The sequence below is a fragment of the Vipera berus genome (genome assembly GCF_964194415.1).
Source record: "Vipera berus genome assembly, chromosome: Z".
NCBI classification, from domain to species: domain Eukaryota; kingdom Metazoa; phylum Chordata; class Lepidosauria; order Squamata; family Viperidae; genus Vipera; species Vipera berus.
The window spans coordinates 64,961,471-64,976,255 of record NC_138205.1 but is presented as its reverse complement, the minus strand read 5'-3'; the positions used below and the strand labels follow the sequence as shown (position 1 = coordinate 64,976,255).

At 39.6% G+C, this 14,785-nt stretch overlaps 1 protein-coding gene across 9 annotated transcripts in view; it reads left to right on the top strand.

Annotated features, from left to right (window-relative positions):
* The first annotated feature begins 1,938 nt into the window (after positions 1-1,938).
* CUL1 (cullin 1) overlaps positions 1,939-14,785 on the top strand; it is a 118,109-nt gene continuing 105,262 nt past the window's right edge. For 2 of the 9 annotated variants that reach the window (XM_081345028.1, XM_081345027.1), the window contains exon 1: positions 1,940-2,028. Coding sequence is in view for 1 of the 9 variants with exons in the window: in XM_081345026.1 (XP_081201152.1) it covers positions 1,966-2,028 (63 nt within the window). In the remaining 8 variants the exon portion in view is untranslated. Of the gene's footprint in view, positions 2,029-14,785 lie in introns of all 9 variants that reach the window. The other 7 variants (XM_081345031.1, XM_081345032.1, XM_081345026.1 and 4 more) reach the window with 7 other exon arrangements.

The following is a 14,785-nucleotide window of genomic DNA, read 5'->3' as shown; positions in this document are numbered from 1 at the left end:
CCAGCTAATTTTGCCTATGTGTTTCTCTTACATCCTTTATGCTATCCTTTCCTGTTTCCCAGCCATTATACTTGCTTCTTCATCAGTAAATTTCTACTGCAGCAAGTTCAATTTTAAATTTCTCTTTCAATATTAAATTTTTGAAGACTTTTCGTTTACTTCTATCAGCTCTCTCTGATGAGCCCCAAACCATGCATCAGTTTGTAGCTCGTTTTAGTTGCTGGATAAAAGCGTAAGTAAGAGGTGAGCATCTTTTCTTCTCTTGCCGCCTTTTCAACTCAAAGTGAAACGGGTAAAAACTGAGCCCGCTGTATATAAGACCAGGTTTTATTTTCAGGGAAACACTTATAAATAATTTGAGAACCAAATGATGGGATTGTTATTAGGAATTCTAGGCTTCATTAATAGTATTGTAAAATATGATATTAGCACATGACAATTTAGGCCTTTATTTTTAACTTCAGGAAATCATGTTTTCTTCTTCTTTGCCAAAGCCATTTCTTTTGGTATGTGAGAACTCATAGTTTCAGCACTAAAGAATAGAGAATGTCCTTGAATAAGTTTGCAAGGTTTAAGATATAAACCCAGATGGGCAAGAGTAATGTAATCTTTAAATTTGTCACTTCGGGAACACTATCTAGAATCAATATTTTCTATTGTTCAAGTGTCACATTTAATCAATGTCTTTTATTGTTTGATCACTTGCTTTCTGATGTATCACATATATCAAATGTATGTATCATTTATTTTGTGTACCCTATAAAAACTTGATATTCCTTAAATTCTTTTTGCTTTGCCTGAATGATGATTGTAGTGATTCATATTTTTGGACAAATAGCCCCTTTGTAAGGATAAAAGTTATCTTCTCAAATTCAGGGATCAAATTCTTATCAACTCCACCCAAACTCGGGTGCCTGAATTTGTAGGCAACATACACAGTAAGAAACTTATGAAACAGGTTTAGGGACAACAATTAGACTGTCAGCTGTGAATATTTGGTACTTGAATCTTAGTCTTGCTAATCTAACATCTCATTTCCTTCACTCAATGAATTGGTAATCCAAAACTCCACATTTATTATCAGGTAAGAACCGAGCATGTTATGGTTGTTGCCTGATTATTTTCCTATCCCTTTAAGAACCATCTAAATGTTACCTGTTTTAAAACAATCTTACATAAAAACATACTACTGCTATGTACTTCCTCCATGGGAAAAATTCCTACGGCCGTCTGTAATGTTTGCCTCAAAAGGTGCCTGAAGATTGTCGTTATTTTTTAAAAAAATAAGAGATAATGCTTTACTGAGGAATTGAAAGTCTAGTGTCATACAAGCCCTGGAGCATTCCTGAATAGCCATACTAAGTACGTAGCATTTATTGATATATCCCCAAAGTATTGCGTTTGGAAACTAATAATTAAAAATTCTGGCAGAGTAGCAATACTTACATAGAAAATTGAAGAGTCACAGAAATAGTGTTTTGTTTTATCTTCACGATTTAGAGATTTTGGACAGGCTATGCTCCAATCGATGTAAACGGGGTTATTTGGCTTGTCACAGCTTCAAGAGACCTCTAATTAGATGATGGGCCTTATTGCTTGTTAGAAATTGGGTGCTTTATTCCGGTTTAAACTGGTTTAATTATTGATGGGAGCAAAGAGATAAATGGACAAAACAAGTTTGAGCAACAAGATTTAATAGCTGCGCACATCTCTCGCGGTTCATCTGGAAAAGGGAATCTGTCCAATTAAGGAACAAATTAACTCGTTCCTTATTCGCCATTCACTTATGGCAAAGAAAGTAATCCGGAACAATTAACAATTGGCTGGACGTGGGTAGAGGCGCATAGACAGTATCTGAGGAGGGGCCACGCTCGCGCTGCGTTTAAGAAATAAAGCCGAGCCAACAAGGCGGATGACGCTGGTTCTACGGTGGCGGATCCGGAAGAGGCGGGCTCGTGAGTGTGGATGGACGAGGGTGCCGGGGCCTGTCTGGATGATTGTCTGACTGCAGGACGAGCGATGTGTGGGGTGAGGAGGGGCGGGATTCTTCTTCTCTGTGTGGGAAGGTAGGGAGCGAAGACCGTTGGAGAGCCGTAGGTTACGAGGCGTCATAAAAGTAAGACGGACATAGCAGGCCCGGTCCCAGGTTGTGGCGCAGCGAGGCTGAACCGGGTCAAGTGAGGTTGAGCGTGCTGTCGGCAGAGTGGCGGGGTGTTGTTTCGGGTACTCTGAATCGGCGGAGGGGGAAGAGGGAGGGGGACCTGAGAACGCCTGGCTTTCCGCGCCGCGGCCGCTTCTCCTTTTCCATTGTAGGCCTCTCACGAAGGCCGGCGACGCAATGTGGTTGGCGGCGGCGTCTTTGCCGGCAGACAGCAATTAACACCGCATCACCTTCGGCCCGCTTTTCTAGTGAATTACAAAACAAAGAGGCACTCAGCAGCGTGGTCTCTTACTTTTCTTCCTCTGGGCCCTAATCTCAACCTTTTTTACGCGCCGACTACCGAATGCCGCGTTCCTTCTTTGTGCAACGTTTCTTCACTTCCAACTCGCTGTGCTCCTTGTTGGTTATGGCTCACCCGTTTTGCTTTCCCAGCTTTTCAGTTGCCGTTGGCCTGCTGTGTTTCGCCTTCGAATATGCACCTAACAGCCCCCTGCCCCTCCCGCAAATCTCATACTGTGGCCCTTTCCTTGAGGCTGGGGTCTTACCTCTTTCGTGTTTGTCAGGAAAGAGATTGATGTGGGTATCAACGTTGTTCAAATGGGCAAAAACCTGAAGTTTACCGCCAGTTGAATTTATAACGATTTGCACTGGTAAAATATTCACTACTTTAGTTTTTTTCAGCCATTCAGGATTAAATAGTGGAGGACCCAAGAATGTAAATTCGTGTCTGGAAAGTAGGCAGGTGCTTTAGCTCTGCACCAAATTCTTATTCCAGTAATGAATCACCTTTAACAAGCTATTCATCCCTTCATTGTACCTGCTTAACTTTTTAACTATTGACATACATATTGTCTTCTTTTCTGTTTCACTCTTGGTCAGCATGGATTTTTTTCCTTATTTCTTGAGTTGTTTCACTAATGAAATAGCATTTTACTTTAGAGAAAAGCTTTGAATTAATTAAATTTCTAACCAACAAAAGTTTTTTTTTAAGCCTATGTTTTGAAGTGCAGTTGAATTTCATCATATGGAAATTATTGTTGGTACTCTATTTGTCTAGTTAGCATAGAAACTTGGCACAGTAAATTAATTATTATAAATGTCCTTTTAGTGATTTTTATGTTATGTGAAACCTATAGTTATTTCCTCCAGCTCTTGGAATTTAAGTGTGGATTGAGAAACAATTTTCTCACAAAATATATCCATCATAGAATGTTTCTATTTGGCTATTTGTGATTTGTAGGTATAGAAATAAAATAAGCCATTGTAGTTTGTTGATCGGTTCTTAGATAAGGGAACTGAGGAAACCAAGATTCAGATCCTCATTTATTCATGATCAGTTGCTGCTCTTGAGCTAATTCTATTGTCTCGCGTTTAAGTTGCAAAAATAGGACAATTCTAATATATGTAAATTTAAAATATGTTAATATATCGGTAATTTTTAACTGGAGAAGTAGTAAAAGGCATTATTTTAATGTAATGTAATTTAATTTAATTTAATAATTTAATTTAATTTAATTTAATTTAATTTAATTTAATTTAATTTAATTTAATTTAATTTAATTTAATTTAATTATGGGACTTGTATGCCGCCCTATCTCCTGAAGGAGTTAGGGCGGCTAACAACAATAAAACAACAATAAAAACAATACAAATATTAAAAGAGATTAAATTTTACAAAGCCCCACTAAAAACCAATAAAAATTTAAACAAAATTAAAAATCCCGTCGTCAGTCCAGGTCGGCCAGTTGGAAAAGGTATGTCTTTAGGTCGTGACGAAAGGACCGGAGATCTGGGGCCGTCCGAAGTTCTCGGGGGAGCTGATTCCAAAGGGCAGGCGCCCTGACAGAGAAGGCCCTCCCCCTGGGGGTCGCCAGCCGACATTGTCTGGCCGACGGCACCCTGAGGAGACCCTCCCTGTGTGAGCGCACAGGGCGATGGGAAGTCGTTCCTGGCAGCAGACGGTCCTGTAAATATCCCGGGCCTAAGCCATGTAGGGCTTTATAGGTAAGAATCAGCACCTTGAACCTCACCCGGAGGGCAACCAGCAACCAATGCAGCCCACACAGGAGTGGTGTAATATGGGAGTATCAGGATGCTCCCACCACAACCCGCGCAGCCGCATTCTGCACCAGCTGAAGCCTCCGGGTGGTCTTCAAGGGCAGCCCCATGTAGAGAGCGTTGCAGTAATCTATACGGGAGGTAACGAGTGCATGAGTGACCATACGTAAGGCATCTCGGTCCAAATAGGGGCGCAACTGGTGCACCAGGCAAACCTGGACAAATGCCCTCCTGGCCACGACTCCTATATGATCTTCTAAATTGAGTCGTGCATCCAGGAGGATGCCTAAGTTGCGCGCCCTATCAACGGGAGGCAACACCTCTCCCCCCATATCCAAAGATGATAAATCTTGGACAACATGAGATGCCGACACGTAGAGCCACTCGGTCTTGGCTGGGTTGAGTTGGAGCCTGTTCTTCCCCATCCAGATTCGTACTGCTTCCAGGCAACGGGACATCATGTTGAGGGCATCACTGGGTTGGTTCGGAGTGGAGATGAAAAGCTGGGTATCATCAGCATATTAATGATACCTCACTCTGAAACCACGTATGATCTCACCCAGTGACTTCATGTAGATGTTGAACAGGAGGGGAGACAGGACCGACCCCTGAGGCACCCCACAATCAAGGGGCTTCGGGGTTGACCTCTGACCTCCTGCCAACACCATCTGCGAACGGCCTGAGAGGTAGGAGAACCACCATAAAACAGCGCCCCCCACTCCCAACCCCCGGAGACGTCGCAGCAAGATACCATGGTCGATGGTATCAAAAGCCGCTGAGAGATCTAATAGGACCAGGATAGAGGAATAACCCCTATCCCGAGCCCGCCAGAGATCATCCACCAGCGTAACCAATGCCGTCTCCGTGCTGTACCCGGGCCTGAAACCCGATTGGTACAGATCCAGATACTCAGTTTCCTCCAGGACCAACAGGAGCTGCCGTGCCACCACGCTCTCAACAACCTTCGCAATAAAGTGAAGGTTGGAGACAGGACGAAAATTATTTAAAATAGCTGGGTCCAAAGCAGGTTTCTTGAGGAGGGGCCTCACCACCACCTCCTTCAAGGCAGCAGGGAAGCACCCCTCACTCAAAGAAGCATTGATCACTGCCTGGAGCCAGCCTCGTGTAACCTCCCAAGCCGCATAAACCAGCCAGGAGGGACACGGGTCCAATAAACACGTGGCGGCATTTAATCTACCCATGATCCTGTCCACTTCATCCGGAGTCACAGGGTCAAACTCCTCCCAGAAAGTATTGGCCAGACGTGTCGCTTCCCCCTCGTCAGATACTGCCCAATCGGAGTCCAGACCGGTCCGAATCTGAGTGATCTTGTCCAGCAGATGCTGACTAAACTCGGCCCGTCCCCGCAAGGGATCTTCCCCTGTCCCTTGATTTAAAAGGGAGCGGGTCACCCTAAACAGGGCAGCCGGGTGATTATCTGCGGACGAAATGAGGGCGGCAAAGTAAGTACGCTTCGCCGCCTCCATTTCCACAAGATAAGATCTAGTGAAAGATCTTAACTGTGCTCAGTCAGATTCGGACCAACTGGATCTCCAAACGCTCTCTAGGCCCCTCCTCTGGCGCTTCATCTCCTGTAGGTCCATGGAGAACCATGGGGCCAACCGGGACCTGCGCCGGGTCAGAGGCTGCAAAGGAACAACGCGATCAAGAGCCTCAGAAGCAGCCCGTTGCCAGGTATCAACCAAGGTCTCGACCGGGCTGTGGGAGAGGGAGGCAGGAATCAAACCAAGCGCCGTCTGAAACCTTTCCGGGTCCATCAGGCGCCTGGGGCGGAACCACCTGGTCGGTTCCGCCTCCCAGCGGCGGGAGGTGGTATGACAGAGGCCTAGCCGCTGGAGATGATGATCTGTCCATGAAAGGGGCTGCACAGATGGAGAAACCCCACCCAGATCATTTAAAAGCTTGTTTTCACTTCTAAAAACTAGAATGACTTGGTGCCCAGTGAAATAGTTACAATTAGACGTATTTAGACTGATATAATTTATTATGGTAAGACTATTCTGCTGTCTTAGATTTCTGTATTAATTTTGCTTTAAGTGTATTAGTATACTTTGGAAAAATCTAAAAGTGCATCTATGGTAAACCAGTGATTGTCAAACTTTGTGCTACTATGATATGTACAGATTTTTAATCCATGAATAAAATAAATAATTTTACTGAAGATAAGGTTGGGCATCAAATAAGCAACTTTTTTAATAGTTAAATTTTCATGATTATATGAAAAGGATTGTTGCACTTGGGTGATCTGTATGTTGAAAGCAGGAGCTGAATCCTACAATGAGTTTTCTCATTGTTCAAACGTTGGTGTCCAAGCTTAATTAAGGTATTTTTTTTTAATTCCCACTCCCCACAAAGTTGCTGTCAACCCTAGGATGGGGGATGCCTTGAATCCGTAGTAAGTGAACCTTTGTGATAAAGAATTTGCTATTTTGGAGCACATTTGTGACAATATTTACAACAAACAAATTAATTGTAAACTTGAGTATTATATGAAGCCTTAATTAGCAAAAGTAGAGCCATCTATTTGTGAAAAGGAATATTGTTAGTACATGTAAAAACTTACTCTTTGAAGTTCACTATAAGTGAAACTTTATTTTAGTAAAATAGTTTTCCGAGGGATGTGTCTGTAATATTTATTTTTAACATGAAGGTACTCATTATAAGACCAATTAAAATATATGCTACTAAAACTTTTGTATTTGTTTGGTTGTTTCTGTATCCCAAGGAATGCTTGTACTTTCTTAGGATATTTACAGGAAATGAGATGGAGAAATGCCCTTTTCTTGACATTGTTTCCCTGCAAATAGTAAACCCAGAAATAGTTTGAGCCTTCAGGACTATTATTTCTTGTCCTCCATAAATGTATCCAAACTTCCTTTAAAATCATCAGAATTACTGATTGCCATATTTGTGGATTAATTATGCTTTCTGTGAGTGGCTTTTCTAAATTTTGTGGTCTTTGTTAAAATGTTCTGGAATTTTCAGCTTCATTAAAAGATCACTATTAAAACACTTCTCAACCACTTTCTCCTTTCCAGGCATGATTTTATACACCCCAGTCATGTCCATCTTCATCTTCAAGACTTTTTAAAAAATAAAATATTTCAACCTAATCATTTTAGTTGCCTGCTTCTGCACTTTTCTTGCTCTGTGATGTCTGTGCACAGTATTTCAGATGAAGATTTACCATAGATTTGAATAAAGACAATACAGTATTGGAAGTTTTATTTTTGGTTTCATTACTAATAAAACCAAGATTGGAATTTGTTGTTTTCACAATTGCTAGACAATGAGTTAGTATCTTCATTTATTTGTCCACTCTAACTGCTAGAACTCTTTTTTGCTTTTTTTAAATAAAGAGTTCAGATCATTGCATACATGAAGTTAGCGATTTTTTTTTTGCCCTATTTTCTAATAGATTGAATATTCCCACATTTCAGAAATTCTAGTGAAGTAGTCAACATTAGTTTTCTCTTTTATCACCTTGAGTAGTTTGGCAAAATTTACAAATTTAGCTGACTCATTGCCTCATTGATTTCAGGGCACAAACTTAAGGAACAATACTATTTACTCTTATGTATTGAGATTGTCCATTGTTTTGTGATCTTACATTTTTAATCAGTTAACAATCTGTAAAAAGACAAGTCATCTTATTCTATAACTGGTAAGTTTACTGTAGAATCTTTTGATGAGAATTTTATCAAAGGCCATTTGAAAATCCAAGTTAGCACTTAGACTTATATGCTGCTTCATAGTGCTTTACAGCACTCTCTAAACCATTTATAAAATCAGCATATTGCCTCAACGACCTCAGAAAGATGGTAGGCTGAGTCAACCTTGAGCTGGTCAAGGTCAAACTCTTGGCAGTAGGAAAAGTTAGCCTTCAATACTGTATTCTAATCACTGCGCCAATCCTATTCCATGCCACTTATTTGTATGCCACTGAGTAGTTGTAGCAAATGCCACTCAAAAGTTGCTCAGTGCCACTTTTACTCATATGCCTGTTAATACCTCAATTTTTAGAAATTTTGTTGCTATTAATATTCCCATTATTTCTTGTCCTTTTTTAAAATTGATGTCACATTGGCCATCTTCCATTAATCTGGCATTAAGCCTTATTTAAAAAAACAAAGCTATATATGTGTTTGCAATGTTTTGTTAGGACGTTTATAATTTTATTTATTTTAGAAATCTTTTGTGGATACCAAAAGTGCTGGTTATTTATTATTAATTGTAATAAACTAGCAATAAAATACCAGATTCTGCAGTGCTTTACATTTGAAGGAAAAAGAATATTTGGAATATGCAGAGTCATATAAGCAGCTTTTGTGAGCAGCTTCTGAAATCAAACTTATCTTTTCCTAGGATTTGTTGTAGCTGCACAGAAAGTTAGCAAATTCAGAGAAAAGATGAGGCTGTTTTTAGAAGTTGGCAGTATATCCTTGTGCTCTGATATAGCTGATCAGTAATTCCAAAGGAGAGTGAATACTTAAGGGAGAAATATAAAGTATTTAGTTTCTGCCTATTGTCTCTATATGCTTGAGCATCTCACTTTTATTATTGCTCAAATCTTCAGTGGCAAATTTTCTGCATCAGATCTTCACTAAAGAAATATAAAGTTAGTACTTGTTACTGGCACAACAATGATTGGCTGATTCTTTTTTTTTTTTTGATCGTTTTAAAGCAGCATGCGTCACCCTCTGCTCTCTAGGATCATCCAAAGAAGTTGTAGCTTGATCTCCTCCAGCACCGTTCTCCTCTGTCTGTCCATCTTCAGCCTCTTGATGTTCTCCTTCTCCCGATCCCTTTGCAGCTTCCAGAAGTGTTAATGGGGTTGCTTTTAAAACTTTATTGTAAAAATCACGCGCTTGCATCACAGTAACCAGACGGTACCTTTTACCTTCATGCATCACCATCAACCCAACTGGAATCTCCCATCTGAACCTTATATCTCGTTGCTTGAGCTCTTGCACAAGAAATGTAAAGTCCTTCCTTCTCCTTAAAATCTTTGGAGGAATTTCTTTTAGAACCAAGACTTCTTGATCAGCAATCACAACTTTAGCATCATAGGCAGCTTGTATAACTTCATCTCTAATTTCCCTTTTTGCAAAATAAACCACCACATCTCTAGGCAACTTTCTCTGTCTAGCAATCCATGAATTCACACGGAACACTTTATCCATGCCTGCTTTTATTTCAGATGCTGGCTGATTCAATACCACTTCGAGAGCCTCAGAAACCAGCTGCTTTAGATCTTCCTTAATATTCTCTTTTAAGCCTCTAATTCTAACAGCAAACTGCATCTGATAATATTGAGCAAGACTCAATTCTCTATCCATTTTGTCTCTTAAATCTTCATTCTCCAATACTTTTGCTTCTAATGTGGCATTCTTTTGAGTCAAATCTTCCACTTTTTCATCCAAATCTTCCACACATTCAGCCACTTTATGCACTGAGGACAAAATGTCTACCTTCATCACACTGAACTTCTGTTCCATCCTCTCTTCCATTCTCTCCTCCAATTTCTCCTCCATCTGTGCAAATTTATCACCCATTGATTCCAAAATTACCTGGGTATGTTTTTCAAGAGCATCTTGTAAATCCTTCGATGTCAATACATCAGGAGGATGCAACGCCTGCAATGATGATTGTTGCACCGGAGAAGTTCCACCACTCCGAAGAGTTTTAGGGGGAGGTTTAGCCGCCATCTTTTACTTTCAATTGTGACGCACTTTCACTTTAAGTTTAAAAAGTCCATCAAGCTCGAGAGTAAAATAAAATAATCCTCTTCACCTTTTCCTCTTGTACCGCTCTGCCTGCTCTTTTTATTCCATAGTCCTTCCTTCAGGCAGGGGTGGTCGCAGACGCCTGGCTCTGCTCCAAGAAATCCGGAGCAGAGACGCTGACCAGCTGGGAGCGACCCAGGCTACGGGGGAGTTCGATCCTTCAGCCGCCCAAGCTCCAAGCTCAGGCGGCCCCTGAGAACTCGACCCCTACCTGGGGCCTCACCCCCTCCTCTTCTCCCGAGGAGGGGGCTTCAAAAAAAATAAAAGAACAAGATCAGCAGAAGTCTATGGTACTTCCACAACGCACTTACAGCCAAGCAGTGGGAGGAGCACGGCCTAAAAAAGATAGCCCTATCAAAGCAGTGCTCCAAGAGCTTTGGGATGATCTGCATGGCAACTAAATTTTTAACTTGGAACGTTAATGGACTAAATTCACCACAGAAGAGGAAGAAAGTTTTTCAATATTTAAAACAATTTAAGATAGATGTTATATGTTTGCAAGAAACGCATATTAGGGTTGCGGATCAAAAGTATTTATCGAACTCAAGGTTGGGCACGCAATTTGTTGCTTCTGCAATGAATAAGAAAAATGGAGTGGTTGTTTATGTTAAAAGTGCTTTAACAGCAGACTTGATTGAAGCAGATAAGCATGGAAGACACGTTATGATAGAGCTGCTGCTAGAAGGTAAAAAGACGCTTTTAGTTGGATTATATGCTCCTAATCAACAACAAGCTGACTTTTTTAGCTTACTTCATACAAAGCTTACCCAGTTGGATTATAAATCTTTTATTTTTATGGGGGATTGGAATGGTGTTTTGGATGTACAGATGGACAAGGCTGGAGCTTTTAAGCGCGTCCCAAGTCATGCTAGACTGCCTAAATCTTTTTTTGAAATGAAGGATGACTTGGAACTGCGAGATATCTGGCGCGAGAGACATTTGCAGGAAAAGGATTATACTTTTTATTCTGACAGACATCAATCTTTTTCCAGGATTGATTTTATTTTGTTGACTGATGATTTTTTTTAAGGATCAAAAAGGTGAAGATTTGTGCAAGAACTATCTCTGATCATAGTCCAGTTTGGCTAGAGATTGATAAGGAGAATAGAGACAGGCGCTCATGGCGCGTAAACGAGAATTTGTTTAGAAATCAGAGAAATGTGGAAGAATGCAAACAGCGGATGAAGGATTTTTTTGAAATTAATATGAATAAGGGCACCTCTATGGACATGGTTTGGGATGCTAGCAAGGCCTATATGAGAGGGGTGTTGATATATATGAATAATAAACATAGACGTGCTGTGGAAGCCAGGAGGAAAGAACTGGAGAATGAAATAAAGGAAAAAGAAAAGGCTTTGATTTTGAATTCAGAGGATGTGAAGACTAAGGAGGCTATTAAACTGTTAAGAGGACAATTTGATAAATTAATGGCTGACCAAGTGGCAACCAATTTGCGGTTTGCCAGGCATAATACTTTTTGCAACACTAATAAACCAGGTAGATGGTTAGCTTATAGACAGGAAAAAACAAAGGGCTTCTAATATAGACAAAATTGAGTATAAAGGAAGGGTTGTGTTTCAACAGGATCTTATCAAGGATGCTTTTGTGGATTTTTATTCTAAATTATATGCTAAGGAGAAGATTAATGAAAAAGACATTGATATATATTTGGAGAATGCTAGCATCCCGGTTCTTACGCAAATACAAAAAGAGGAGATTAACCAATTAATTACAGAAGAAGAAATTTTTACAGCAATTAAGGAATTGAAGGTGGATAAAGCACCAGGTACGGATGGTTTGTCTGCGGCTTACTACAAAAATTTACAATTAGAGATGATCAAACCGTTAAAGGAACTGTTCCAGACAATCCAGAGGGGGGGAAAGGTGCCACCATCTTGGAGAACAGCTTTTATTTCTTTGATTCCGAAGGAAGACCAAGATGTTACTCAAGTTAAAAATTATAGACCGATATCGCTATTAAATACAGATTACAAGATATTTGCTAAGGTTTTGGCTAATAGACTGATGAGGGTTCTGCAACAGGTGATTCATGGGGACCAAACGGGGTTTATTAGTGGTAGACAAATGAAAAATAATGTGAGGCATATAGTTGATGTGTTAGAGTTTTTGGAAAGGAACAACCAGATCCCTGCGGTGCTAATTTTTCTAGATGCTGAAAAAGCTTTTGATCAATTGAATTGGCAATTTTTGATGAAAGTTTTAGATAAAATGGATTTTGGGGAAAAATTTTTACAACCGATTAGGGCATTATATCAAAAACAAACTGCCCGAATTATAGTTAATAATAGTTTGACAGAAGCATGTAATATTGAGAAGGGCACAAGGCAAGGGTGTCCGTTATCGCCCTTGTTATTTGTGTTAACATTAGAGATATTATTGGTTAAAATACGGAATTCGGAAAAAATTAAGGGGATACAAATTAGAGATCAGGATTATAGATTGAGAGCATTTGCAGATGATCTGGTTGTTACAGTGACCCAGCCAGAGAACTCTGTTGTGGACCTGATGGAGATAATAACACAATATGGGAAGGATTCTGGATTTAAAGTTAATATACAGAAAACCAAAATTTTGGCCAAAAATATGACAGTTTCGCAAAAGGCTCTCTTAGAAGGATTAACTGGATTTGAGATTGTTAAAAGGGTTAAATATTTGGGGGTGCTTTTGTCGCCCTCTAATACAAAGTTATATAAAAATAATTATGAAAAATTATGGGGGAAAATTCAAAAAGAATTGGAGAGTTGGGAAAAATTGCAATTGTCTTTGTTGGGACGGATTGCAGCAGTGAAAATGAATGTCCTGCCTAAATTTTTATTTTTATTTCAAATGATACCGATTCTTAAGAAAGATTCTAATTTGGAGGAATGGCAGCGAGGTATCAATAAATTTGTTTGGGCAGGGAAAAGGCCACGAGTTAAACTTAAGATTATGCAGGATACTCGTGAGAGAGGTGGTCTTAAAATGCCTAATCTTAAACTATATTATGAAGCTGCTGCATTAGCAGGAATAAGTGATTGGATTAATTTGACACAAGAGAGATTATTAAATCTTGAGGGCCACGATTTGTTGTTTGGCTGGCATGCATATCTGTTGTATGACAAGAAGGTAGACAATGTGTTTAGAGTGCATATTTTAAGACAGGCATTGTTGAGAGTTTGGAAGAAGTATAGACATAAGTTAGATTGCAAGATACCACTGTGGGCAATTCCAAAACACGCAATAGAAAATATACATGCTGGTTTCAAACATGATGTGACTACGTACAAGGAGATCCTAAGCTTGGAAAGAAATGTTTGGTGTTTGAAATCATATAGCCTCTTGCGAGAAGAGAAGGTTGTTCAAAATTGGTTTCAATATACTCAGTTACGGGCCAGGTGGAAAGAAGACCAGAAAAATGGTTTTACAATGACTGATGAAAATTTGATAAAGCAAATCAGAAATCAGGGACCAGCACATATTAAACGGATATATCTTGCGTTGATAGAGATTGATTCAGAAACAGAACTTGTTAAGGATTGTATGATAAAATGGGCCCAAACTATCCAGGAAGTTATCACAATGGACACGTGGGAAAAGATCTGGGTGAGGAATGTAAAATTTACACAAGCTCAAAATCTAGGAGAGAATTTTTACAAAATGTTTTATAGATGGCATTTAGATCCTAAAAAGCTTGCAAGTATGTATCCGAATTATCAGCCTAAATGTTGGAGGTGCGGTGATGAAGACGCAACATATTTTCATATATGGTGGACTTGTAAAAAGGTTAAGGCCTTTTGGATAAAAGTCTGGTGGAACATGCAGAAGATTTTTAAACAGAGGATAAAGTTTTGTCCGCAACTTTTTTTGTTGGGAATAATTATAGATGCTACAGTTGTGGACACTAAGTTGATGTTGAATTTAATTACGGCAGCAAGACTCTTGATAGGTCAGTACTGGAAGAAAGAGGAACTGCCGACTATAGAAGAGTGGACTTTAAAGGTTTCCGACCTGGCTGAGATGGCGAAGATTTCGGCCTATTTGAAAGATCACTCGCAAGAACGCTATATTATGGAATGGAGAAAATGGATTGAGTTTATCCAGAACAAGTATAGGGTTAAGAAGTTTCATGTAGCATTTGAATAAGTCTTCTTTCTTTTCTTCTTTTTCTATTTTTGTTTTCTATATATATTTAATATTACTAAGGTTTGTTTTATCCTATATAAGCTAGAGAGTGATGGATTTTAGAGTTTATGGTTGTTAGTATATGGTTGTTTATTATTGTTTTTTTTTATATATACCTTGTATTTAGCTCTGGGAAGTCGGGGGGGGGAGGGGGGAGGGGGGAGAGGTAGGGGGAAGGGAGGGGGAGGGGGGATTTTTTTTAAAGAAAAAATTGTATGTTAAAACTTTTCAATAAAAAAAAACCAAAAAACAATGATTGGCTGATTCTGATTAAATATTGTAAGTTGGTAGAGGAGAAATTGGTTCTCTGAATCTGATATTGATTATCATTTATATTGGTTGTGTTTTACTGTATACCTTTCCCCCTGAATTCTTCCTTAGAACTGGCTTCCAATTTTACAGGTTCCTGAACACTAGAATTATATTGACCTCTTAGCTTGGTTGATTTATTCATGAATTGAGGAATATATTTCACTTGAACTTACAGCTAAATATGGCTCTGTTCTGTTGGCAAATATTTGGGAGCAATGTAATAGCATTATGGTGATAGATTCCAGTGATTTACAGCACAAATTGA